At 40.6% G+C, this 27,278-nt stretch overlaps 1 protein-coding gene and 1 long non-coding RNA gene across 2 annotated transcripts in view; one reads left to right on the top strand and one right to left on the bottom strand.

The window, feature by feature from the left end:
* Window positions 1-7: 7 nt before the first annotated feature.
* Window positions 8-26,592, bottom strand: LOC116693109 (zinc finger protein 70). The gene is made up of 4 exons (XM_032521825.1): window positions 26,260-26,592; window positions 19,338-19,724; window positions 3,900-5,468; window positions 8-527 (listed from the first exon to the last, which is right to left on the bottom strand). Exons 1-3 carry the CDS (start codon window positions 26,450-26,452, stop codon window positions 4,207-4,209), a joined length of 1,842 nt encoding a protein of 613 aa, XP_032377716.1. The 5' UTR covers window positions 26,453-26,592; the 3' UTR covers window positions 8-527; window positions 3,900-4,206.
* The window catches only part of LOC116693119 (uncharacterized), a 32,993-nt gene continuing 10,211 nt past the window's right edge, over window positions 4,497-27,278 (top strand). Inside the window, exons 1-2 of the long non-coding RNA XR_004332852.1 lie at window positions 4,497-4,604; window positions 18,741-18,824. This is a non-coding gene — a long non-coding RNA (uncharacterized LOC116693119). The remainder of the gene's footprint in view (window positions 4,605-18,740; window positions 18,825-27,278) is intronic.

Raw genomic sequence — 27,278 nt, 5'->3', positions numbered from 1 at the left:
TCTCTTCAGATGTGACTTGAAGCCAAATCTTTTCCCACATTCTGAGCAGCTGAATGTTTTCTTACATCTTGAATCACGTTTCAGAGAGTTTAAAGCTGACTGAGGTTCTCTGGTCTCCTTCCAATCAGCACTGTCATCAGTCTCAGGATCAGAAGAGTGTCCAGTCTGGTCTTCAGTCTCTGGTTGTAAAAGTGGATGTGAGTTCCTGGCTGGTTCTGGTTCTCCACAGTCCTCTCCATCAGCTTCTGTTTTCATGTGTTGTGAATGAGTTTGTCTTTGATGAAGCTGTGAGGTCTGACCTTCCTCTTCATCATCTTCACTCTTCACAGGGACATGAGTGAATGGGAACTTGGTGATATCAGCCTCCTCCAGCCCTTGAAGCTGCCCTCCCTCCTGACTGCTACACAGTTCCTCCTGTTCCTCTTTAATGTGTAGGGGGGGCTCTTGCTCCTGCTGGGGCACACTGGAGCTACACGCCTGCTGCTCAAGGGGGACCTCTTCTTTAACCACCGACAGCTGCTCAACATCTGCAGGATAGACATACAGAGAAATATTGATTGTTATAAAGAAATACTGTTTGTTCAGTCAGTTACTTAGGTTACGTCTCTAGGCAAGGCAGCTTTATCTGTATAGCACATTTCAGCAACAGGGCAATTCAAAGTGCTTTACACAAAATCAGTTAAAAAATAGAAACAGGTTAAAACACAAGAATAAAAATTACAATGCAGTATAAGAAATTAAACATTAAAGAAATTAACCTAATTTAAAAAAAAAAAAGGCAGCATCAAAAAGAAAGGTCTTCAGTCTTAATTTAAAAGAACAGAGTTGCAGCGGACCTACAGTTTTGGGAGTTTGTTCCAGATATATGGAGCATGGAAACTGAACGCTGCCTCCCCCTGTTTAGTTCCGACTCTGGGGACAAACAGTAGACCTGTCCCAGATGAGAGGTAGTGTAGTAGCAGATCAGAAATGTATTTTGGCCCTAAACCGTTTAGTGATTTATAAACTAGCAAAAGTACTTTGAAATCAATTCTTTGAGGCACAGGAAGCTTAAGTTTAAGGTGGTAATAGGCTGACTTTGTAATTGTCTTAATGTGGCTGTTAAAACTCAGGTCACCTCACAGGAGGAGGATTTCAGATGTTGTATAATGTCTGACAGTCACTGACTGTTTGTCTAATCTTCTGAATTTTGTCTTTGAAGAAGGAGGCCAAGTCATTGCAGGCCTTGGTAGATAAACGTTCAGATGCTACTGGTACTGGAGGGTTTGTTAACCTCTCGACAGTAGCAAACTAAGCACCTGAATTATTATTGTTTCTAGAGATATCAGAGAAGAAGGACCTTCTTGCATTCCTCAGTTCCAAATTATAAATGCGAAGTCTCTCTTTATAGGTGTTATAATGGACCAGGAGATTTGTTTTTTGCCACCTTCATTCAGCTTTTCGACACTCTTTCAGTTCTCACCAGTAGGACATTTCTCCATGGAGATCTTTTCTTACCAGAGACAACTTTGACCTTAGTGGGAGCAATGGCATCAATAACATTTGGAATTTTACAGTTTGAATTATCTACACGCCTAGTGACTGAGAGCCCAGAGGGCGGGTGTGGAGGAGAAAAGTTGAATAAAAGTTTCACTGGTGTTTTCAGTACTAGTCTTCCTTTTCAGCCCGGGAAAAGGCCGGTTGGAAAGGCTGTTGTCTGACATTAGGACTCTTGTCTGCTGAAATAATGCAACTGTGCTGTTGAACACAAAGTGACAAAGTCGATAATTAAAGTGACTGTGTCTTTTTAGTTTCTTTAACTGTCCTTTTTCATATTATGATCATAAATTAGTTGAACAGCAAACTATACTAACAGTTTATATACACACAATATCTATCTATCTATCTATCTATCTATCTACAGTGGTGTGAAAAAGTGTTTGCCCCCTTCCTCATTTCCTGTTCCTTTGCATGTTTGTCACACTTAAGTGTTTCGGAACATCAAACCAATTTAAACAATAGTCAAGGACAACACAAGTAAACACAAAATGCAATTTGTAAATGAAGGTGTTTCTTATTTAAAAGGTGAAAAAAAATCCAAAACATCATGGCCCTGTGTGAAAAAGTGATTGCCCCCCTTGAAAAAACATCCCATAACTGTGGTTGTCCACACCTGATTCATTTCTCTACCCAAACCCCCGGCCTTTATTATTGACACACCTTTTCCCCAAAAACATAAATCATTTAAAATAGGGCTGCTTGACACAAAAGGCCCCACCAGAAACCCTTAAAAAGCAAAACCTCAGGGCCGAACCCAAAAAATTCCCGAACAATTGAGAAAGAACAAATTGGATCTACTCCGGGAAAGGGTTTTAAACCATTTCCAAAGCTTTGGGAATCCACAAACCACAGTGAGAGCCTTTAAACAAAGGGCAAGACGGGGAAAAGTGGTGAACCTTCCCGGGGGGCCCGGGCCCCCAAAAATTACCCCAAAGCGCAGCGACGACTCACCCAAAGGCCCAAAAAAGACCCCACAACACGCCCAAAAAATCCTTCCCCCCCATTTGCCTCTTTAAATTTCTTTTTTTCTTTGCTTCCCCCATCGGGAAAAGACGGGCCCAAAAATTTCCCCTGCATGGCAAGTTCCAAGGAGAAACCCACTGCGGACAAAAGAACATAAAAGCCCCGTCTCAATTTCTCCACAACCATCTTGATACCCCCAAGATTTTTGGGGACCCTTCTGTGGCCCAAATGAAAAAAAGGGGAAACTTTTTGGGAAGTTGTGTTCCAAGTATTCTGGCGAGAAGGCCCCCCTGCTTTCTAAAAGAACTTTATACCAACAGTAAAATATGGGGGTGGTTGTGGGGGTTCAAAAGGCTGTTTTGCTCCCTTCATGACCTGACGATTTTCCTTTAAAAAAGGAACTTTTAATTCTGCTGTCTCCCAAGAGACCCTTTAAGGAGAATGTCCGACCACCTTTTTCGTGAAACCCCCGTTTAAACAATTTGGGTTTTCGGAAAGCAGACACTGACCAAACCCAACCCAGCAAGTCCACCCCCAAAATGGCTGAAAAAAAAAAAAATGAAGTTTTGGGAGTGGCCCCCCAAGTCCGGCCTAACCCTATTGGATGTTTTTGGTATGCCCTTTAAAAAAGGCCTTTCTCTCAAAAACCCCTCTAAGGAACTGAATTGGCCCCTTCTGCAAAAAAGGGTTGGGGCCAAAATTCCCCAGGCGCTGAAAAAGCCTCTTTGGGCACTTTTCCCCCAAACGCTTGGTTGCGTTGTTGCGCTAAGGGGGCCCCAAACCCCAGTTTTGGTCTAGGGGCAATCACTTTTTCACACAGGGCCATGATGGTTTGGATTTTTTTTCACCTTTAAAATAAACACCTTCATTTACAAATTGCTTTTTGTGTTTACTTGTGTTGTCCCTTGACTATTGTTTAAATTGGTTTGATGTTCCGAAACAATTAAGTGTGACAAACATGCAAAGGAACAGGAATGAGGAAGGGGGCAAACACTTTTTCACACCACTGTATCTCAGGGGTGGAACGGTACACAGAAGTCACGGTTGGTACAATGGAGGGAAAAGCAAAACAAAACCGCAGAAGGCAATTTTTAGTTTTTATTGTGCATGTCTCAGGCTGTACCACCTAGTGTCATACAGTCAATCCCCTGAGCTAGCTGCAACAACTTGAAGTGTGTAAAGTAAGATGTGAACAGTAAACAATAAGTACCACACATCACCTCCAGGCTCAATCTGGAACTTGTAAACAAAAAAGCCAATCAGCTAAAAAACTGAAAATACAGCATCTCTTATTGATGAAAGTGCAAATTACATAGAATGACAAAAAAATCTAAATAGCAATGCCTTTGCCAACAAAAGATATAAGACAGTATTGCTATTTAGTGCGGCTGGCATACCTTTGCCATCTGGCTATGACCTCCTGTAGCTTCTCAGCTAGGTGGGTGCTTGTGTGCTGCTCATACAGGTTTCCCACTCAATAAAATGAGCAGTCACCATGAGATAGATTTCAGTAGCACGAGAAGTCCAACTATCTTATCCAATCAATCTATCAATATCTAATACAATATTTAAAATAAGAGTGTACTTTTTGCTGCAACACATTACATAAAGAGTTTTGTTTGGTACTTGAGAAGTTTTGCTTGGACTTGAAAGGCACAATCTAAGTCATCAGTCTCAGGTTCAGAAGAGTCTCCAGTCTGGTCTTCAGTCTCTGGTTGTATGTGAGTTCCTGGCTGGTTCTGGTTCTCCACAGTCCTCTCCATTAGCTTCTGTTTCCATCGGACCAACACATTTATGTCTTTTGACAGAACGCCGAGCAAATCTTTTCTTACAAACATTGCAACTGAATTTCTCTCCTTTGTGGACTGTGGCAATGTGTGCCCGTAAACTTCCCCTCTGTTTAAAAGATTTCTTACAGACTGAGCAGCCAAAAGGTTTTTCTCCAGAATGAGTCCTCATGTGGTTCTTCAGGTGTCCACGTTCAATGAAGGCTCTACCACACTCAGAGCAGCTAAAAGGCTTCTCTCCTGTGTGGATTCTCATGTGTGCCCGTAAACTTCCCCTCTGTGTAAAAGATTTCTTACAGACTGAGCAGCTGAAAGGTTTTTCTCCAGAATGAGTCATCACGTGTTTCTTCAGAGTTCCACGTTCAGTGAAAGCTTTACCACACTCAGAGCAGCTAAAAGGCCTCTCTCCTGTGTGGATTCTCATGTGTAGTTGTAAATGCCCTCTCTGTATAAAAGATTTGTTACAGACTGAGCAGCTGAAAAGTTTTTCTCTGGTGTGGATTCTCATGTGATTCTGTAAACTCCCACTACGTGTAAAAGATTTATTACAAACACTGCAGCTGAACGGTTTTTGTCCAGTGTGAGATCTCATGTGTTTCTTCAGGGTTCCACTGTCAGAGCAGCTAAAGGGTTTTTCTCCTGTGTGGATTATCATGTGTGTCTTCAGATGTGACTTGAAGCCAAATCTTTTACCACATTCTGAGCAGCTGAATGTTTTCTTACATCTCAAATCATGTTTCAGAGAGTTTAAAGCTGACTGAGGTTCTCTGGTCTCCTTCAAATCAGCATTGTCATCAGTCTCAGGATCAGAAGAGTCTCCAGTCTGGTCTTCAGTCTCTGGTTGCAAACATGGATGCAAGTTCCTGGCTGGTTCTGGTCCTCCACAGTCCTCTCCCTCAGCTTCTGTTTCCATGTGTTGAGTTTGTCTTTGATGAAGCTGTGAGGTCTGAGCTTCCTCTTCATCATCTTCCCTCTTCACAGGGACAGGAGTGAATGGGAACTTGGTGATATCAGCCTCCTCCAGCGCTTGAAGCTGCTCTCCCTCCTGACTGCTCCACAGTTCCTCCTGTTCCTCTTTAATGTGTGGGGGGGGCTCTGGCTTCTGCTGGTCCACACTGGACCTACACTCCTGCTGCTCAGGGGGAACCTCTTCTTTAACCACCGACAGCTGCTGAACATCTGCAGGAAACACATACAGAGAAATGTTGTGGAACTGTATCTTATTACTTGGATTGTGATTGTTAAAAAGGAATACTGTTTGTTCAGTCAGTTAGGTTACATCTATACTACTAGTCTTCCTTTTCAGACTTGGAAAACTGTTGGAAAGGCTGCTGTCTGGTGTTAGGGCACTTGTGCTGAAATAATGCAACTGCGCTGTTGAGCACAAAGTGGCACAATTGGTAATTAAAGGTCCCACGGTGCTCTTTGGATGCTTTTTATATATTAGTGCTCCCCTAATACTGTATCTGAAGTCTTTTTTATATATAGGCCTTAGTTGTCCCCTAATACTGTATGTGAAGTCTCTTTTATATAGACCTTAGCTGTCCCCTAATACTGTATCTGAAGTCTTGTTCCCAAAATGTAGCCTTTAATTTTCTCAAAGGCAGAGCAGGGTACCCAGGGCTCGGTTCATACCTATCGCCGTTTCTAGTTACTGGGGGACCATAGGCAGGCTGGGGGAACTCATGTTAACCCTTATGTTGTCTTCCCGTTAACCATGAACTTGTCCTTCCAGGCCAAAATTTTGTGCTTTTCCAATGTTTTTGCCATTTTTTCTGATTTCTTTATCACTTTTTCCATGGTATAAAAAAACCTGAGCTGGTTGAACGATAGATTTCACACTTATTCTTGGAATTCACGGTCAATAAAGCTCATTTATATCCAATTATACTTACGTTTTTGTTAAAAAGGCAGACATTATGAATTATTTTGGATTAGAGGATGTTGAGTGGATCACAGATGGGTACATGTCAAAGTTGAGTCCAGATACTGTTTTGAAACCATTAAAAAAAAAAGAATTCAAATGCTATAAGATTATTAAAACACCTCAAAAATTCAATGAAAGTAATCATTAATGTCACCTGAAAAATGTTGTAAGGAATCATCCATGTTATTTTTGGGCAATTTGGTAGAAAGAAATCCATATTTCCGATATAAAACACTGTGAAAGGGGTCAATTTGACCCAAGGACAACACAAGGGTTAAAAAACTATGTCTGCATAGTATGTAGTGATGGCCAAATGAAGCTTTGTGAACCAGTGTCTTTATTTTCTGAGCCCACTAGATGGTGCTTTTGGTTTTAAGAAAGAAAGGCATTGCAATTCAATTTCCTTTGTTGAACAGAGAGCGCCATCTAGTGGGCTGGGAAAATAAAAGACACTGGTTCACGAAGCTTTGTTTGGCCATCACTAATGGCGTTTTTTCACTGCTGGTAACAGTCGAGTAGATACCACGCAGTGGAAAAACGCCATAATACTATGCAACTTTTCCCTCTTCGGCCCCCCTACAGGTTGTCTCCTTGGAACTACAGCCCCGCAAGCTGTTAACTTTGATTCTCATTTAATTTTACGAGCCGACAGCATCACAAACGCTACTACTTTTGTCAGTGAGTTTCAAACAGACTGTATAACATAGTTTTGCTCACAAATGCTGCGTGCTCTCCCTTCGCTTCATTGAGGCCTCTATGTTTACAGGCTTGTGGTGATGCGCAATGTGCTATAGATGCCAAAAAAAAAAAAGAAACTATGTTTGGTACAGGTCATTTTGTTTTTCATGGTCCTTCAAGAAGAAGAACAACCATGTAGGAGTATGGACCCAGAAGCCATTTCAGCTGGTGAAGAGGGACACCTTGGAGGAGGAAGAAGGTCATACAGAGAGAGTGAGCCTCCAACATAGCTACAAGACTACCAACCGAGTCCTATGGCAGGCCATCCAGACCTTTAACAGAGTGTGAAGAACATGTTTCTTCAGCAACTTCAGAGACAGTTCTATTAAGACAGCAGGTATCAAAATTAAAGGCTATGGTTAAAAAATTAGTCGGAAGAGTTGAACAGTATGAACAACAAGGCTACTCACAGTTAGGCTGAATCCCATTCCTTCCCCTTCCCCCTTCCCCTAGCTTTTGCGCGTTCACGCGGCACCTAGTGCCGGTCCAATACGTATTACGAGCTAGGGGTAGGGCATAGATCAAGGGCTGTATAGCCCTTGGGACCTAGTGTGGACGCGACCTCACTAGAAAACACACAGGCAGTGTGTGGCTGCTGCATCGACCAGAGAGACACATGAATGTAAGTACTTTCGGCTTACATAATTGATTAAAAAGTTACGACAGTCTTGTTTTGTGGTCTATGCAGTCCTGTACATGTATACTTGCAACCATGTTCCTAACTGAAACTTTTTAAAAATCGCTAGCTTGCAATGCTAACGCTAATCGCTAACGCTAACGTTGAACAGTCCCACATATTTCTGCCTTGAATGGACTGTATAGATCGCATAGATTGTATAGCTAGATATATATTAACGGTCTATGATACATCGCTACGTGCTTAACATATACCGCCCTGTCTCACACAGGAGGACACAGCAGCTGATCCAGGTTGGGGCTGAAAACGAGCAGACGTTTCCTAATTCATATGTTCATGTTGTACCCATTCATTATTGCATTGGTAGCCTACTATTATTGTAATAATCTGTAATTAATTCCTGTTCATTGTTCATGCACTTGTTATATTGTTGTTGGTTTTGATATGGGACACTGATGATATGTGAGGGGGGGGGGGGGTTACTGGCCAAAAGGCTCCAGACTGGTCTGGAATATCAGAGCAGCTGTAGTTACAACAGTGTAGTGTGTGTGTAGTTTGTTTGTGGTCTTGTGTGTATTTTTTTAGTTTTACACATATGAGTGCCTTTTATTGTGTGCGACATGTTAGTTATGGTTCTAATAGTTGACAATGGTTCTGTAACATTATTTTATGTAACGTTTTTGCCTTTTATGTTCAATTTATCACCAATAAAGACAGATTTTTGTCAACAAAATGTTTTGGTGAACATCAATGACATTCAAAACGATGATAACTGAAACAGATATACAACACACCATGTATACAGGGTGTATAGTATGTATATGTACACATGATGCATGTGTATACCACATTTGTATTGCAAACAGACCTAAGTACTACACAGATAAGTACTCTGCACTACCAAAGTGAACCTAAAATAACTATAAAATATTAACACACACGTTGTCCAAACCCACACAATCACAGCCCAAACGGCATCTTGGAAGTTTGTGTCAATACTGTATGGTGATGTCACCAAGTGGTGTCCCAATTCATAGGGTATGTTTTCCCCCCTTTCCCAAACCCCTTGGTTAAAGGGGCCAAGGGGTAGGGGTAAGGGGCCCCAAGGGGTAGGGGAAAGGGGAAGGAATGGGATTCAGCCTTAGACTTGGAGCAGGAGCCACTGATTGGGCACAGAGACGCGAACAGGCGGAGCCTAACCTGTCTGATGCAGTACCTGCTTCCCAATCAGCCCCATTTTTCCTTATGTCCCTAAGGCCTCTTTCCTTGTAGAATGCAAGCATACCAGACCTGCTTCAACCTCCTATGCAAGACAATCTAGGGCTTCAACTGCAGGAACACTCAGGTCTGTTACCTTCAACCTTATCAGCTCATGTGCATGTGCCTGCAATTCAGCCTCCTTTATCTCCACTAATACCTCAGAGTCCTATTCAAAGGCAACCAGTCCATATGCCACAGATCTCTACTGCCCATGCCTCATCCCAGTACCATCACAGGGGGTAAGCACAGCTCCAGTAGGCTTCGGCCCTCACAGTCAGTCACCTTTCACAGCCAGATAAAAGCTAAAAGTAAAAATATCTTTGATATTTTCCTTCTGTCAGGGACAGAACTGAGTGACATAATTTCCCCAAGCGGGGAACAGTAGATGTGTTAAATTTCTTATGCTGCACTGTAACTTTTATTCTTGTGTTTTATGTGTCCTAATGTTTCTATTTTGTTTTAAACTGTCTATTCATGTGTTTTATATGCTTATGCTGCAGTGTAACTTTTATTCTTGTGTTTTCCTAATGTTTCTATTTTGTTTTAAACTGTCTATTCATGTGTTTTATCGGTTTTTAATGCTTATGATTTTAAACTGTTTGTCTGATTTTGTGTAAAGCACTTTGAATTGCCCTGTTGCTTAAATGTGCTATACAAATAAAGCTGCCTTGCCTTGCCTTTTCAGCATAACACGGCAACGCAGCCAGTATACAACTTGGCCGGCAACAAAGCCAGCACAACACGGCAACGCAGCCGGTATGGCAACTCGCCCGGCAACGCAGCCAGCAGGCAACCAAGCGAGCACAACACGGCCAACTCAGCCAGCATCAGAATCAGCTTTATTCTCCAGGTATGAGGACACATACGAGGAATTTTTCTTTGGAGCATTGTTACTCACACTGTGCTTACACATCCAAAACAAAAAACACACACACACACACACTAATATATACATACTCTAAACAGAAACAATATAGAGGCATGAGAACTGCAACTCGGGCCAACACAGAACACCACGTTTGTACCAGATAAATAGGATATGTCTGTCTACTTTAGGTTTCTCTCCTTGTGTTTTTTTCCCCACATTCTTCAATATTTTGGGGCTTTTCCGCCTTTAATTTGATAGGACAGCCAGGTTGAGAAAGGGGAGAGAGAGGGGGAAAACATGCAGGAAATTGTCACAGGTCGGATTCAAACTCTGAACCTCTGCGTCGAGGCGTAAACCTCTCAGTATGTGTGTGCCTGCTCTACCCTGAGCCAACCCAGCCACACATTCTGCACTTACTGCGGCGTCTTGTGTTGACTGTTTAAATATCATAACATGTACATTGTTTGTACTGTTGTTATTGTTTAAAACATATTTCAAAAATTGAATGATGTTTTTGTTGAGTTATTATGCAATACTTTTCCCGGACATCGGCCGCAATCCCAAATGAGGTACCCATGTACAGTGGGGTTTGAAAGCTGAGACCTGACGGTGTCTTGGATTGTTCTCAATCGTCTGGAAAGACCAGGTGATGTCAAAAGATTTTAAATGCCCATACTCATCTGAAATTGCCCCAGCAATCAGCACCATGGCTTCTTCTAAGCAGTTGTCTAGATCAGTGATTCCAAAAGTGGGAGTCGCGAGCCAGAGAGGGGGGGGTTGGAAGTTGATTTACAGAAATAAAATAAACATTTAAAAACGATTAGAAATAGCATATGTTAGCCATGATTTTAACACAAGATAAAACTAGTGGCAAAATTTAAAATAAAACCAAGCAAATAAGTAAAAAGGGAACAGCTCTTTTGATTTTCTTTGACCACTCTGACCCCTGAGGTCATTGCGACATTCATTTTGGGTTGTCAATATGCTCGTGTTTGGTTACGCCAATAGTGCGTGCGCGGTTGCCCAAAATGTTTATATACGTTTATAGTGGGGGGGGGAGGGGGTCGCAAGTCACTTGCACCGTTACTTTGGGGGTCGTGGGCTGAAAGTTTTGGGAACCCCTGGTCTAGATAACTGAAAATAGTTGACGCTCACAAAGCAGGAGAAGGCTATAAGAAGATAGCAAAGCGTTTTCAGATGCCAATATCCTCTGTTTGGAATGCAATTAAGAAATGGCAGGTCCAAACCCACGTTTGACTGCACGATCCATCCAGAAAGACCTAGAGACACTGGAGTTGTGCTACATCATTCCACTGTAAAGAGATAATTGTACAAACATGGTCTTCATGGAAGAGTCACCAGAAGAACAATCAGCGTTTGAAACTTGCAAATGAACATATAGACAAGCCTGATGCATTGTGGGAACAAGTTCTGTGGAACAAAAAAAGTAGTAGCTTCAAAGTAGCCACCCTTAGCTTTTTTAATAGCCGTTAAATATCAAGTTTCCCCTTGACCTGCCTCAATTATGGACTGTCAATCAGCACTAAAACCACACCCTTTTCCAAGCTTATATAACTCCACCCTTCAGGCATCAGACACACATTTTCCCTCCAAAAAAACCAGGCAGAACAAAGGAAGGAGTGATATTGCAGGGCGAGTGTATAGGATGGTGGGCAAAACCAGTATATTTATATTTAAGAGGAAACCAAACTATTTGAATTTAAGAGGAACAACCCAAGTACATATCGTGGATGCAGTGCAGACTGTGGATGCATTACTGATACAGAATAATCCATCCATCAATCCATTACTCACCTGCAACCAGGGTAAACCTTTTCCCTGCCTTAATAATAAAACCTTGGAACAGCACTAGATCCCGTGTTTAAATGTGCACACCACATCAGATGTTCAGTGAACCAACACCATCAGCATTTAAAAGTCTTCTCAATCACCTATACAGTCCTAGGAGAATACCTATTCAATAAGAACTTTTGATTATCTAGAAAACAGCCCCGAAATCCCCATCACCAAACTCCATGTAAATAATCTGTACTTTTAGCGAGTATAGAGCCAGGATATTTCCACATGTAAATCGGTGAATGAAGGGTTAATTTCACTCGAACCAGAGCCCTGATTGTTAGAACAGTGGAAAAACTAACTAAGACGGCTTTTGATAGTTTTACTGTGTTTATGTCCACTTTGAATGCAGTGTGTTTTACGATGAAAAAAGTAGTGATTATTTACATGGAGTCTGGTGGGTTCGGCGGAGGCCTGTTTAAGAGCAAAGATTGCAATAGATCTTATGAACAAATGTTTATTGAAATACTTCCTGTCGTACTTTTGCTGAGAGAAGAGATCACAGGAAGGATAGAAAGATAAACTGAAGGTTTAATGAACTAACCTGCTCTGTGCAACCGAAGCTGAGGCTTGAAAATAGCGTCCAACTGTTCCCGTTGGCGCACGTTCTCTTCTTTTGAACGACAAAGTTCCGCCTCGTACTCTGCTATCGTTCTTTCAAACAGCCCAAATATCTCTTCAGCAGCCGCAGTTAGTCGCTGCTCCACCAACGCTCTCAGCATCTGGACTTTACACATTTTACCTCCTTCTCAACACAACAAAGACGGTCTGCTAACACACGTTTCTGCTAGCCGCTGTCTTGGTCGAAAGGGGAAGTTAGTCGCAGTGAAGATTACAGCTTCCGGTGCAGATTGGTTGCTGAGCTTCAAAATAAAAGTCCGTAAATGTTACAGATTTCCTCTGAAAACACGCAGGAATATAAATGATTAAAACACAATTTTGAAGAAAGACAAATACTTTATTACATTGTCAGAGCTCCGACAAAACAATGAACCAAATATGATGGTAGTTTTTTTTTTATGTGTCAAACAGTAGACACAAGTTTTGCTCTTGCAGTGTAATTTCATGTGATTTTGTTGTTTGTAAGTGTTGTTGTAAGTTTATTGCATCAATCTGGTGAACTTGGAGAGCTAGATCTATGTAGAATCTGTTCGCTTGTAAACAGTTAAACCATAAACACATTTTGGGATAGTATACATTTGAGTCATAAAAAGGACAGGTTTTTGCATGCTTAATTTGGACATTTCATTTCATAAATACTTACTACATATTAACCTTCCAATCTGTAACTTTAATAATAATTTTGTGAAATAAGGACCTTGAGCACTCATTCTTTGAAAAGAACACAACAGGTGTCAAAGGATGAATATCTCATTCTGAAGGAATGCATTTCATTCTCACGTTATTAGGCCGTTCAGTGAGACAGCAATGGCAAGATGATCTGCAGCTCAAGTCAAAAATTAAAATTATAATAAAATTATGTCCTAAATTAAATACTAGGATACAATATACATACATACATACAATATACATGAAATAATTGGAATAAAATATAAGAACAATATTTGAATATATACAAGATGGAAGCTGTTTAAATAGCATGATAAATATGTAGATTTGTGCAGTCCCTGAAACACACAGCTCAGTTCAGCGTTTACTTGCAGCTCTGATAGATAGATAGATAGATAGATAGATAGATAGATAGATAGATAGATAGATAGAGGGAAATTTGATTCAGATTCAGAAATACTTTATTGATCCCCAAAGGGAAACTCTGTGTCACAGTAGCACCAGTAGTAAGAAGACAGAGACGGAGCACGGCAACAGGCAGCTTGCACGTTAGCGCATGCACACTCTTCACTTCAGATGCATCAGAAACATCAGAATCAGCATTACAGCAAGACAGAGTACAATACATAACAACAAAACGCACAAGACTACACACGGTACATGTGGATACGTGAAGGAATTTTTGTGGTGACTCGGGAGGATGGGAAATACTAACAAAAAGAGGCCGAGGAAGTCAGACGGTTGTTTTAAGACGCACACCGCAGCAGATTAATGAGCTCACAGATCCAATCTTTGCAGATGTTGGCTAGCTAATAAGCCGTTAGCCTGTTAGCTTGAGCTTTGTCTGAAGGCACAGAGCGGCCAGCCAGGCTCCGACACACAGCGACACATTCCCACATCCTCCGCTCAGTTTTACCGCTAACGCCCCGGTACCGGTCAGAGAGGCGTGCTTACTTTGTCCCTCTGTCCTCCAGTGCGTCCAACAACAGTTTTTAATTAGCCTACATTATTAACAGTACATTTTCTCCTCACGCAGGCCTGGCCCTAGCCAAACCTTAAACTCTGAGGAGGTGCAGACGTATTATGCCGACAGGTATTGCATTTATCACAGAATTTGTAGTTTTATCACCGTGTACCAACACCATTATACCCCAGAAAGAACTACAACCCAACAAACTTACATTCAGAAGGCAGAATTCTGCTCTAGAGGTCCACTTTGAAGGCTAGGACTTGATACTTTTGTTTTCTGGGGCTAGCGTTTCTGCAAATGAACGAGGGTAAAACCTTTTTAAGACATGACAAAATGACATTCAAGACATCGGATGTTAGACTTTACAAGAGCCCCAGGAAAAGTGCATTAAGATATCTTATTTTCTAACCTCCCTTTTGACAAAATTTGTACCCGACTTTGGACATTTAATGTACCTGGGCTTTGAGAAGACCATCTCTAATGCCCTCTAGTCTTTTTTCTCCTGTGTGAGTTCTCATGTGTCTCTTCAGACTCTTTTCCAACACTCAGCAGCTGAATGTTTCTATATTTTGGTATTCTACGCGTCATTGTTTTTTCTCCCAGCGTGCATCTCATTTTAATGTTTTATTTTGGCAGAGAGAGAGAGTCTTCCGCTGAAGGCTCTACCACGTGACTGTGTTTCACCAATCAAACGTTGTTGTGCAGTCATGTGACCATACTTGATCTCAGCGGCGGGACAGGTTAGCCTTACAGTCGTAGCAAAACAAAGATGTCAGAATCACAGCCCCCCCCCCCCCCGGCCTCATAGTGAAAGCATGGTTACCTTTATAGAAAAAGTGCGAAACAGCAGCTACATTATGCGGCGTCTTCTGTGTCGACCAAAACAAACGGACATGTGAGCATTCAAAAACTCAACATCTAACTCAATGTCAAATCAGAATCAGAATCAGAAATACTTTATTGATCCCCGAAGGGAAACTCTGTGTTACAGTTGCACAAATATAAGGAGTGTGGATATTTACATAGTTAAAGGAATATTATGATACAGTATTTACATAAATAACATAATTAACCCTCAGGGCCCTGAGGCCATTTTTACAGTTTAATTTCCGTCTGGATTTATTTTCTATAAAAGCTTGTAAAACATCAACCCTGTTGTCTACAGTCAAGATATGAACATCATTTTTTTTAGGACAAACTGGGCTATTAGAATATTTGGGTTGCAGTGAGGTCACTTGAATGTTAAAAATGGTTGTAGGGCCTTTAAGATAAATAATTAATAAATAAATGAATCTTCCAGATATGTATTGATATCACAGACATATAAGTAAAACCTCTGAAACACTTCACTGTGGATAGAGTCACTGTGAAGAAATAATCATTATAACTTATACAGTTGACAAAATACATGCATTTTTTCCCAAAAAGTCAAGACGTTTTGCTCTTATGACATTTACTTATGCCAATAATAACATAATAATGTCATATTTATTGATATTACACCCACAGCAATGTTATACAAGCAAATATGTGTCTAAATAGTGCAACATTTGGCCTTCCATAGAGTCTATAGGCATTTTTGTCCCCTCTGGCCTTCCATACAAGAGGGGTGACTTTATCTCCCATATATGGGCATGAACTTCCTGATAAGTAGACAGTACAGACACAGAGCGAGAGACCAGAGATTAGACGAACGATTCAGCGGCAGAAATGAGCCAAAACGCGATGAATTATGGACATAAAGTGGACCAATCTTGGATATAACAGTATGGATTTAAAGCCCAAAGAGACTGGAAGTTCCAGGCTGGATAGAAAATCCCCTGTAGAGGCTAGAAAGACAGGGAAAAGACCGCCGTAAAGATGAAATCGTCAGGATTCAAACGAAACCGAAAGTAAGTAAATCCCTTGTATGGTTCAAAAGTTATTAAACTATGAATCAGAGGTACTTTTTTACTCGTGGGCGAGTGTCTCGGGCTCAGAGGGTTAAAGTGTTGCAATTGTGAAAAGTATTATTAATAATAATAACAATAATAATAATAATAATAATAATAATAATAATAATAATAGTAGTAGTAGCAGTTGAGTATTGCACACATTACAAGCCAATGCACCAAAAAAATGCATATCAATCTTATGTGAATGAGCATTGTTATTTGCTACACTTGTCTGTGCAGGTCAGATGCTTTGGGGTTTTTTCTCTCTCTTCTCTTATCCTAGGAGAGGATAAGAACATGAGTTGAGAAAGGGGTGAGACACAGAAAGGAGAATAGAGACCTTTTCTGTTTTTGTTTACTTTTATAATGGAATTAATATACTTCATATACATTTAAATTCATGGTTTGTTCCGTCTTTTGTCCACAGTTTAAAAATGTAGATGTTAAAATGATTCATGGTGCATTTTTGTAAATTCGGGTCCCGAGGAGACACCAAATTTCTCTTTTGGGTCTTGAGCTGAAAAAGTTTGGGAACCACTGATCTAACTTGAGGAAACGTAGCGGTAGTTTTAGTTTTTGCTGTGGAAAGGTGAATCTTTGTCTTTTAGGTTACATATAGTATGTTTTGCACATGCAGTATCCATCCAAATTTGATGTGACAAGTCTCTCACTTAAGCTATTTTGTAATTAATCATTTTTTTAAAATTTATTTTATTGATTGGATGAACTATAAGTTGCCTAAAGATGATTATTTTGTATTTTTGTCTGTCTGATTGATGCTTGTGTTAAGAAATAAATCAGACGTTACTCACTACTTGAGTAGTTTTTTTCATCAAGCACTATTTTTTTTTACTCTTACTCAAGTAATTATTTGGATGACTACTTTTACTTTTGTCAAATTATTCTGAAGTAACAGTACTTTTACTTGAGTACAATTTTTGGCTAATCTATCCACCTCTCACACACACACACACACACACACACACACACACACACACACACACACACACACACACACACACACACACACACACACACACACACGCACACGCACACGCACACGGTTTGAAAGTTTGGGCACCCTAGGTAAAAATTTGTATTATTGTGCATAAAGAAGCCAAAAAAAGATGGAAAATTGTCCAAAAGGCATCAAATGACAGATTAGACATTCGTATCATATGTCACAAAAAGTTAGATTTTATTTCGATCATTTACACCTTCAAAATAACAGAAAACAAAAAAATGGTGTCTGCAAAAGTTTGGGCAGTATTTGGACAATGTAATTAAGAAATAGCCGTCATCAGGAGTCCAAACCCACGTTTGACTGCACGATCCATCCAGAAAGACCTGGCAGACACTGGAGTTGTAGTACACCATTCCACTGTAAAGAGATACTTGTACAAACATGGTCTTCATGGAAGAGTCATCAGAAGAAAACTTCTTCTACGTCCTCACCACAAAAATCAGTGTTTGAAGTTTGCAAATGAACATATAGACAAGCCTGATGCATTGTGGGAACAAGCTCTGTGGACCAATGAGGTTAAAATAGAACTTTTTGGCCGGAATGAGCAAAGGTACATTTGGAGAAGAAAGGGCCCAGAATTTAATGAAAAGAACCTCTGTTCAACTGTTAAGCATGGGGGGGGGGGGGGAATCAATCATGCTTTGGGGTTGTATTGTAGCCCAGGGAACATTTCACGAGTAGAAGGAAAAATAGATTCCATAAAATTTCAGCAAATTTTGGCCGCTAACTTGATGCCATCTGTGAAAAAGCTGAATTAAAGAGAGGATGGCTTCTACAGATAGATAATGATCCTAAACACACCTTAAAATCCACAGTGGATTACATCACGAGGCGTAAACTGAAGGTTTTGCTATGGCCTTCACAATCTCCTGACCTCAACATAATTGAAACTCTATGGATAGACCTTAAAAGAGCAGTGCGTGACAAACAGCTCAGAAATCTCAAAGAACTGGAAGACTTTTGGGAGGACGAATGGGCGAAGATACCTCAAACAAGAATGGAAAGACTCTTGGCTGGCTACAAGAAGCGTTTCCAAGCGTTTGCAAACGCCATGTTTTTGTTTTGTTATTTTGAAAGTGTAAATGATTACAATTAAATCTAACTTTTGTGACATATAATACAAATGTCTAATCCATCATTTGATGCCTTTTGGAGATTTTTTCCATCCTTTCTTGGCTTCTTTATGCACATTAATACAAATTCTTACTTGAGTGCCCAAAATTTCGAACCCCACTGTGTGTGTGTGTGTGTGTGTGTGAGTATATATATATATATATATATATATATATATACACACACACATTGATACATGATTAATAATGAATCTTGCTAAACATTTGTTACTTAAGAAGTGAATATATGTGTGGGCCCTATAAACTATGGGGTGGTTAAATTTGTCTGATTTCTTGATTATAGGATTACAAGACAGAACAATATCTAATAAAATATCTTAAATAAGAATGTACTTTTTCCTACCACACAATATAATGTCTTCTATCAAGGTGTTAATATGTAAAGATTTTTGTTTGATACTTGAGAAGTTATGCTTGGACTTAAAAGGCATACACATTAAACCATCTCACCAGTCTCAGGATCAGAAGAGTCTCCAGTCTGGTCTTCAGTCTCTGGTTGTTAAAGTGGATGTGAGTTCCTGGCTGGTTCTGGTCCTCCACAGTCCTCTCCATCAGCTCCTGTTTCCATCGGACCAACACATTTATGTCTTTTGATATCAGAACGCCGTGCAAATCTTTTCTTACAAACATTGCAACAGAATTTTTTCTCTCTTTTGTGGACTTTGGCCATGTGTGTCCGTAAATTTCCCCTCAGTGTAAAATATTTCTTACAGACTGAGCAGCTGTAATGGTTTTCTCCAGAATGAGTCATTATGTGTCTCTTCAAGTGTCCACGTTCAGTGAAAGCTCTACCACACTCAGAGCAGCTAAAAGGCTTCTCTCCTGTGTGGATTCTCATGTGTTTCTGTAAACTTCCACTCTGTGTAAAATATTTCTTACAGACTGAGCATCTGAAAGGTTTTTCACCAGAATGAGTCATCATGTGTTTCTTCAGAGTTCCCCTTTCACTGAAAGCTTTACCACACTCAGAGCAGCTAAAAGGCTTCTCTCCTGTGTGGATTTTCATGTGTTTCTGTAAACTTCCACTCTGTGTAAAAGAGTTATTACAAACACTGCAGCTGAAAGGTTTTTGTCCTGTGTGAGTCATCATGTGTTTCTTCAGGTTTCCGCTATCAGAGAAAGCTCTACCACACTCAGAGCAGCTAAAAGGCCTCTCTCCTGTGTGTATTCTCATGTGTGTTTGTAAATGTCCACTCTGTGTAAAATATTTCTTACAGACTGAGCAGCTGAAAGGTTTTTCTCCAGAATGAGTCATCATGTGTTTCTTCAGAGTTCCACGTTCCTTGAAAGCTCTACCACACTCAGAGCAGCTAAAAGGCTTCTTTCCTGTGTGGAATCTCATGTGTTTCTTCAGATGTGACTTGAAGCGATATCTTTTCCCACATTCCGAGCAGCTGAATCTTTTGTTACGTCTTGAATTATATTTCAGAGAGTTTAAAGTTGACTGAGGTTCTCTGGTCTCCTTCCAATCAGCAAAGTTCTTGGCTGGTTCTGGTCCTCCACAGTCCTCTCCATCAGCTTCTGTTTCCATGTGTTGAGTTTGTCTTTGATGAAGCTGTGAGGAATGAGCTTCCTCTTCATCATCTTCACTCTTCACAGGGACATGAGTGAATGGGAACTTGGTGATATCAGCCTCCTCCAGCCCTTGAAGCTGCTCTCCCTCCTGACTGCTCCACAGTTCCTCCTGTTCCTCTTTAATGTGTAGGGGGGGGTCTGGCTCCCACTGGTCCACACTGGACCTACACTGCTGCTGCTCAGGGGGAACCTCTTCTTTAACCACCAACCGCTGCACAACATCTGCAGGATACACATACAGAGAAATGTTGTGGAACTGTATCTTATTACTTGGATTGTGATTGTTAGAAATAAATGCTGTTTATTCAGTCAGTTAGGTTACATCTATACTACTAGTCTTCCTTTTCAGACTTGGAAAACTGTTGGAAAGGCTGTTGTCTGGTGTTAGGGCACTCGTGCTGAAATAATGCAATTGCGCTGTTGAGCACAAAGTGGCACAATCGGTAATTAAAGGTCCCATGGTGCTCTTTGGATGCTTTTTATATATTAGTGCTCCCCTAATACAGTATCTGAAGTCTACTTTATACATAGGCCTTAGTTGTCCCCTAATACAGTATCTGAAGTCTCTTTTATATAGACCTTAGTGGTCCCCTAATACTGTATCTGAAGTCTCTTTTATATAGACTTTAGTGGTCCCCTAATACTGTATCTGAAGTCTCTTTTCTATAGACCTTAGTGGTCCCCTAATACTGTATCTGAAGTCTCTTTTATATAGACCTTAGTGGTCCCTTAATACTGTATCTGAAGTCTCTTTTATATAGACCTTAGTGGTCCCCTAATACTGTATCTGAAGTCTCTTTTCTATAGACCTTAGTGGTCCCCTAATACTGTATCTGAAGTCTCTTTTATATAGACCTTAGTGGTCCCTTAATACTGTATCTGAAGTCTCTTTTATATAGACCTTAGTGGTCCCCTAATACTGTATCTGAAGTCTCTTTCCCAAAATTCAGCCTTGTGGCAGAATTACAGCCACTAGAGCCAGTCCCACAATGAGCACAATGAGCCTTATGACCTATAAAGGGGCAAAAATTCCAGATTGGACTATCTGAGCTATCATTTTCTCAAAGGCAGAGCAGGGTACCCAGGGCTCGGTTCACATCTATCGCCGTTTCTAGTTACTGGGGGACCATAGGCAGGCTTGGGGAACTCATGTTTAAAAACTATGTATAGATAGTATGTAGTGACGGCCAATTGAAGCTTTGTGAACCAGTATCTTTATTTTCTGAGCCCACTAGATGGTGCTCTTGGTTTTAAGAAAGAAAGGCATTGCAATTCAATTTCCTTTGTTGAACATAGAGCGCCATCTAGTGGGCTCCAAAAATTAAAAAAAATCTTGCCACACACTTTAACTATTTATTGCAGCCTGTTCTTGTTTTTAAGCGTGAGGGACCCAAACCAACTCACAAAAGGCAAAAGAAAGAATAGATTCAATAAAACAACAACAATAAAACACACTCATAAAAGTATTTTTGACATTTAAATTGTGAAGTTTACGATAAAAAACATGCGTTGATGTGATTTCTTACAGACAGCGTAATCTTGTGGCTCGAAGGTGAGTATGTCATTGATTATAATACCAAGGTATTTGTATTGCTTCACCATTTCTATAGCTTGATTATTAATGAGAGTAGAAGAGAGGGTGGGGGGGGGGGGGGGGTTCTTTCTAAAATCGATTAGCATTTCTTTAGTTTTTGCCACGTTAATGTTAATAAAAGTCGACTTGCACCACTCTGTAAAATCATTTAAAATAGCGCCATGCTCGGGGGCGTTGTGTGTCAGCAGCGACACTATTACCGAGTTGTCAGCAAACTTAATGATATGACGCCTGGTGTGCTGGCTTTGGCATGCATTTGTATATAAAATAATTAAAATCGCTGAGAGGACGCCGCCCTGGGGGGAACCAGTGGAGGAAAAGAGGACATCAGATAAAATGCTATTCACTCTCACGCGTTGAGACCCGTTAGTTAAAAAGTTCATCAATCAAGAGATAAGACAAGGATCGATATTAAAAGTACTCTTTAAAATCCCCGCTAAAATGTGTGCTTGGATGCAATTAAAAGCTGAAAAAAAGTCAATAAAAAGCAGCCGCACAAAGCTCTTAGCACTCTCAAGATGGGTATGGATCAAGTTAAAAACATGCTGCATCTTCCACTCCCCCGGTTTGGTCTGTAGCCAAATTGAAACGGATCCAGTAGATCCTGGACAGAGTTCAAAAGTTCACCCTTCACGAGCTTCTCTAACGTCTTCATAGTGAGGGACGTGAGTAGGGCTGGGCGATATGGACCAAAAGTCATATCCCGATATATTTAGGATGAATATCGATATACGATATATATCCCGATATTTTTTCCGCAAATGTTTAGTCAAAGTCAAAGCCAAATATGGCATGTCAAAAGTAGTTTTATTGAAACCAGCAATTTCATTGAACAGTTGCAAAATCAATGAATAAATAATTAACAAGTTTCTTCACCTGCTTCATAAATAAAAGCTCAGCTGTTTAAATAAAATAAAATGTAAAACATAAATACTGTATACAACAGGAGTACCTTTTTGATATGCTCACCGGTGTGATCCTGGGGAAATAACTTGTTTGAAGACACGCTGTTTTCATCTCCCATTTCATCTCCCCTCTTGAATGAAGTGAACTGTCACGCACATGTAAGACTCACATGTCCTGCTCGACCACATATCGCTGGTCAACGCAAAATGAGTGACGTTAGCGAGCCGGTCAGCAAGGCTCTGCCTGACTTCAGTGTACGTTAGTGGCAGTGCTTCTCGTGCAAAGTAGTTGCGACTGGGAAGCTCATATCTCGGGTCCATCATTTTCAGTAGCTTCTTTAATCCGACTTGTTCCACAATTGCAATAGGGGCCATATCTTTAGCGATGTGATAGGACACGGCTTTAGTTATAGTACACCGCTTGTCACTTTTCTTTTCATAAGGCACACGCCGGGTAAATGAAGTTTGCAGTGAACTTTGTTTCGGGGCTGGAGCTTTTTGGGGTTGTCGATGGCTTGCGGCTGGGGCTTCTGCAGCGCGCAGTTTCACACACACTTCGTATTGCATTTTGTGTCACTGTTTTAGGTGGTGAAAAAGATTTGTAGTGCTTCGACCCCTGGCTGTAATTTGTTTATGGCACTCCTTACATATAACGTGCATTTGTTGCTCATCTGATTCTTTGAATCCGAACCATCTCCAATTTACTGAGCCACTGCTTATTCTTTTACTAACCGATTCATCCTCCGTACGCTCCGCAGACATCGTTGCTTCCTCCATGTTTGTTAAAGAGTGTCTGTTCCTGCCCCTCCCCCCTCTGTGTATGAAAGAGGAGGGGCGGGGGCGTGGGGAGCAGTGCAGAGAGCGCCAGGGCAGTAGCTTGCTTGGAGGATCACAGCGTAAATTTAAACTATATCGATATATGCGATATGGTCTAATTCCATATCTCATTAAAAAATATATTGATGTATTTTTTATATCGATATATCGCCCAGCCCTAGACGTGAGTGCCACAGGCCTAAAGTCATTAAGAGACTCTGGAGCCTTTTTTTTAGTGATTGGAACAATAATTGAGTCTTTCCAAAGGCGAGGAACAGTGTAGAGATGTAAAGACATTTTTGTAAATAAAACAAAAAATGTCTGCCAGCTGTTCGGCACAGTTCTTTAAAATACGGCATCCAATACCGTCGGGGCCGGGACTTTTCCTTTCGCCACAAAACACCATAATACTATGCAACTTTCCCCTCTTCGGCCCCCCTACAGGTTGTCTCACTGGAACTACAATGAGAACTTGCCACGCAAGCTGTAAACTTTGATTCTCATTTAATTTTACGAGCCGACTGCATCGCAAACGCTACTACTTTTGTCAGTGAGTTTTAAACATTGACTGTATGATATAGATTTTAAAGTGCTCCAAGCGCTGCATGCAGTCCCTTCTCTTCATTGAGGCCTCTATGTTTACAGGCTTGTGGTGATGAGTCTTGTCTTCAGTTTGAACTTTTAATCATGTTTCTACGTTAAAGTATGGCGATACAGCACGGTCCGAAAGAGGGGGCGTTTTGAGCGATGTTGAGCGATTTCCCGAACATTTCTTATTCAAGTCTATGAGAAATTCTTACAATTTCGTGAAAACCACGCGGCAAATCTCTTAGAAAAGTCATAGCACACCATTCCCGATCATTGTACACGTTTCGATGTGTGTGGGCGTGTTGGCAACGCTCTGGGACTAGTAGCGGGACAAAAACCTGGTGGAAGAATAAGGCTGAATCTCATTTCTCTGTCTTACCCATACCCCTTACCCCTTCTCCTCGTATTGGCGCGTTCACGCGGAACCCAATGGTGTCCCATTTCTTTTTGTGATCGAGGGGTAAGGGGTGTATGGCCCTAGGAACCATAGACAGTGAAAGACGGGAGTGCGGACGGGAGCCAACTTGAAACCGAGGGGTAGCGATATACATTGTGCAACAGGCAACAATGGCTGCCGCATTGACCAGAGAGACACATAAATGTAAGTATTTTTGGCTTAAATAATTGATTTAAAAGTTACGACAGTCTTGATTTGTGGTCTATACAGTCCTGTGCATACATTCTTGCAACCATGTTCCTAACTGAAACTTGCTAGCTTGCAATGCTAACGTTAACCGTTAACAGTCCCGCATTTCTCTGCCTAGAATGGACTGTATACATTGCATAGTATATATATATATATATATATATATATATAAACGGTCTATGATACATCGCTATGTGCTTTACATATACCGTCCTGTATCACGCAGGAGGACACAGCAGCTGATCCATATCCATATGTACATGATACATGTGTTTACAAATATGTATTGCAAACAGACTTAAGTACTACACAGATAAGAACATCTGCCTCTGCACCACCAAAGTGAACATAAAATAACTATAAAATATATGAATATATAAATGCATATGACACTGTTGTCAAAACCCACACAATCGACAGACAGACAAGGGGTAGGGGTAAGATGGAGAAATGGGATTCAGCCTAATAATAAGTATGGGCAAGAATAGTCATTGCGCCGATTGCTGCTATTGCAGCACATCGGCACACTGAACAAGGTTAATCACAGTTAGCCTCGGAGTAGGAGGCACTGATTGGCACAGAGACGCAGAACAGAGCGGAGCCTAACCTGTCTGATGCAGTACCTGCTTTAAACCCTGGAAAAGTTTCCCAATCAGCCCTATTTTTCCTTATGTCCCTAAGGCCTCTTTCCTTGTAGAATGCAAGTATAGAGAGAAGGGGAAAACATGCAGGATAATGTCACAGGTCTGTTTCGAACCTCTGCGTCGAGGCATAAACCTCTCGGTATGTGTGTGCCTGCTCTACCCTGAGCCAACCCAGCCACACGCCACACATTCTGCACTTACTGTGGCGTCTTGTGTTGACTGTTTAAATATCGTCATATGTACATTGTTTGTACTGGTGTTGTTGTTTAATACATATTTCTAAAATTGAATGATGTTTTTGTTGAGTTATTACGCAATATTTTTTCCGGACATCAGTCGCAATCCCAAATGAGGTACCCATGTACAGTGGGGTTCGGAAGCTGAGACCTGACGGTGTCTTGGATTGTTCTCAATCATCGTCTGGAAAGACCAGGTGATGTCAATCTTAAGGTTTTAAATGCCCAGACTCATCTGGCCTTGCCACAACAATCAGCACCATGGGTTCTTCTAAGCAGTTGTCTAGAAAACTGAAACTGAAAATAGTTGACGCTCACAAAGCAGGAGAAGGTTATAAGAAGATAGAAAAGCGTTTTCAGATGCCAATATCCTCTGCTCGGAATGTAATTAAGAAATGGCCGTCATCAGGAACAGTGGAAGTTAAAGCAAGATCGGGAAGACCAAGACAAATATCGGACAGAACAGGTCACAGGATTGTGAGAAAAGCAAGTCAAAACTCATGTTTGACTGCACAATCCATCAAGAAAGACCTGGCAGACAATGGAGTTGTGCTACAACATTCCGCTGTAAAGAGATGCTTGTACAAACATGGTTTTCATGGAAGAGTCATCAGAAGAAAAATCAGCATTTGAAGTTTGCAAATGAACATATTGACAAGCCTGATGCATTGTGGGAACAAGTTCTGTGGACCAATGAATGAAAATGAAAGATTTTGGCCAGAATAAGCAAAGGTACAGTACAGGCCAAAAGTTTGGAACCACCTTCTCATTCAATGCGTTTTCTTTATTTTCATGACTATTTACATTGTAGATTATCACTGAAGGCATCAAAACTATGAATGAACATCATTTAAGAGTTTTTTCAATCACCTATACAGTCCTAAGGAAATACCTATTCAATAAGAACCTTTGATTATCTATAAAACAGCCCAGAAATCCCCATCACCAAACCCACCAGACTCCATGTAAATAATCTGTACTTTTAGCGAGTATAGAACCACCATATTTTCACATGTAAATCGGTGAATTAAGGGTTAATTTAATCCGAACCAGAGTCCTGATTGTTAGAACAGTGGAAAGACGAACTAAGACGGCTTTTCTTAGTATTATTGTTTTTATGTCTACTTTGACTACAGTGTGTTTTACGATGATAAAAGTAGTGATTATTTACATGGAGTCTGGTGGGTTTGGAGGAGGCCTGTTAAAGAGCAAAGATTGCAATAGATCTTATGAACAAATGTTTATTGAAATACTTCCTGTCGTGCTGTTGCTGAGAGAAGAGAGCACAGGAAGGAGATAAAGATCAACTGAAGGTTTAATGAACTAACCTGCTCTGTGTAATCGAAGCTGAGGCTTGAAAATAGCGTCCAGTAGTTCCCGTTGTCGCTCGTTGTCCTCTTTTGAACGACACAGTTCCTCCTCGTACTCTGCTATCGTTCTTTCAAACAGCCCAAATATCTCTTCAGCAGCCGCAGTTAGTCGCTGCTCCACCAACGCTCTCAGCACCTGGACTTTACACATTTTACCTGTTTATGAACACAACAAAGACACTCTGCTAACACACGTTTCTGCTAGCCGCTGTCTTGGTCGAAAGGGAAAGTTAGCCGCAGTGAAGACTACAGCTTCCGGTGCAGATTGTTTGCTTAGCTTCAAAATAAAAGTCCGTAAGTGTTACAGATTTCCTCTGAAAAACCCGCAGGAATACAAATGATTACAGCACACGGTTGAAGAAAGACAAATACTTTATTAAATTGTCAAAGCTCCGAGAAAAAGATGAACCAAATATGATGGTAGTTTGTTATTTTTTTGAATGTGTCAAAGAGAAGTTACAAGTTTTGCTCTTGCAGTGTATTTTCATCTGATTTTGTTATATGTCTGAAGGTGATCCTTTTATTGTTATTTTTTATTTACTTATTGTTTAGTTTTTTTCGGCCATCCGTAACTCACAACAGTCATAATAACAAGCAAAATACAAACCAAAAGTTGTTGCTTTTACTTCTACAAACAAAACACAAACTGAACAGACAACAAAAGACAAACAATAAGTGAAGCAGATCAAATAAATTGAAGAAAGATGAAAATCTCATTCTGAAGGAAAGCATTTCATTCTCACTATATTAGGCCGTACAGTGAGACAGCAATGGCAAGATGATCTGCTGCTCAAGTCAAACGCATCACTTAAACCTAACAAACATCCATTAGACATCATTTTAGATCTCAGTCTATTTTTTTAAATTGCAGCAGGTCAAATAAATTAACAGCTATTGAATTTAATCTCCTGGATGATACCTGACAGGTTATATGGTGAAAATAAATTACAAATATACTTTACTTGGGCAAAAGAGAA

This window comes from Etheostoma spectabile, chromosome 7, assembly GCF_008692095.1.
Source record: "Etheostoma spectabile isolate EspeVRDwgs_2016 chromosome 7, UIUC_Espe_1.0, whole genome shotgun sequence".
Classification (NCBI taxonomy): Eukaryota; Metazoa; Chordata; class Actinopteri; order Perciformes; family Percidae; genus Etheostoma; species Etheostoma spectabile.
Note: the sequence above shows the minus strand (reverse complement) of the source record. Positions and strands in the feature narration are given on the sequence as shown.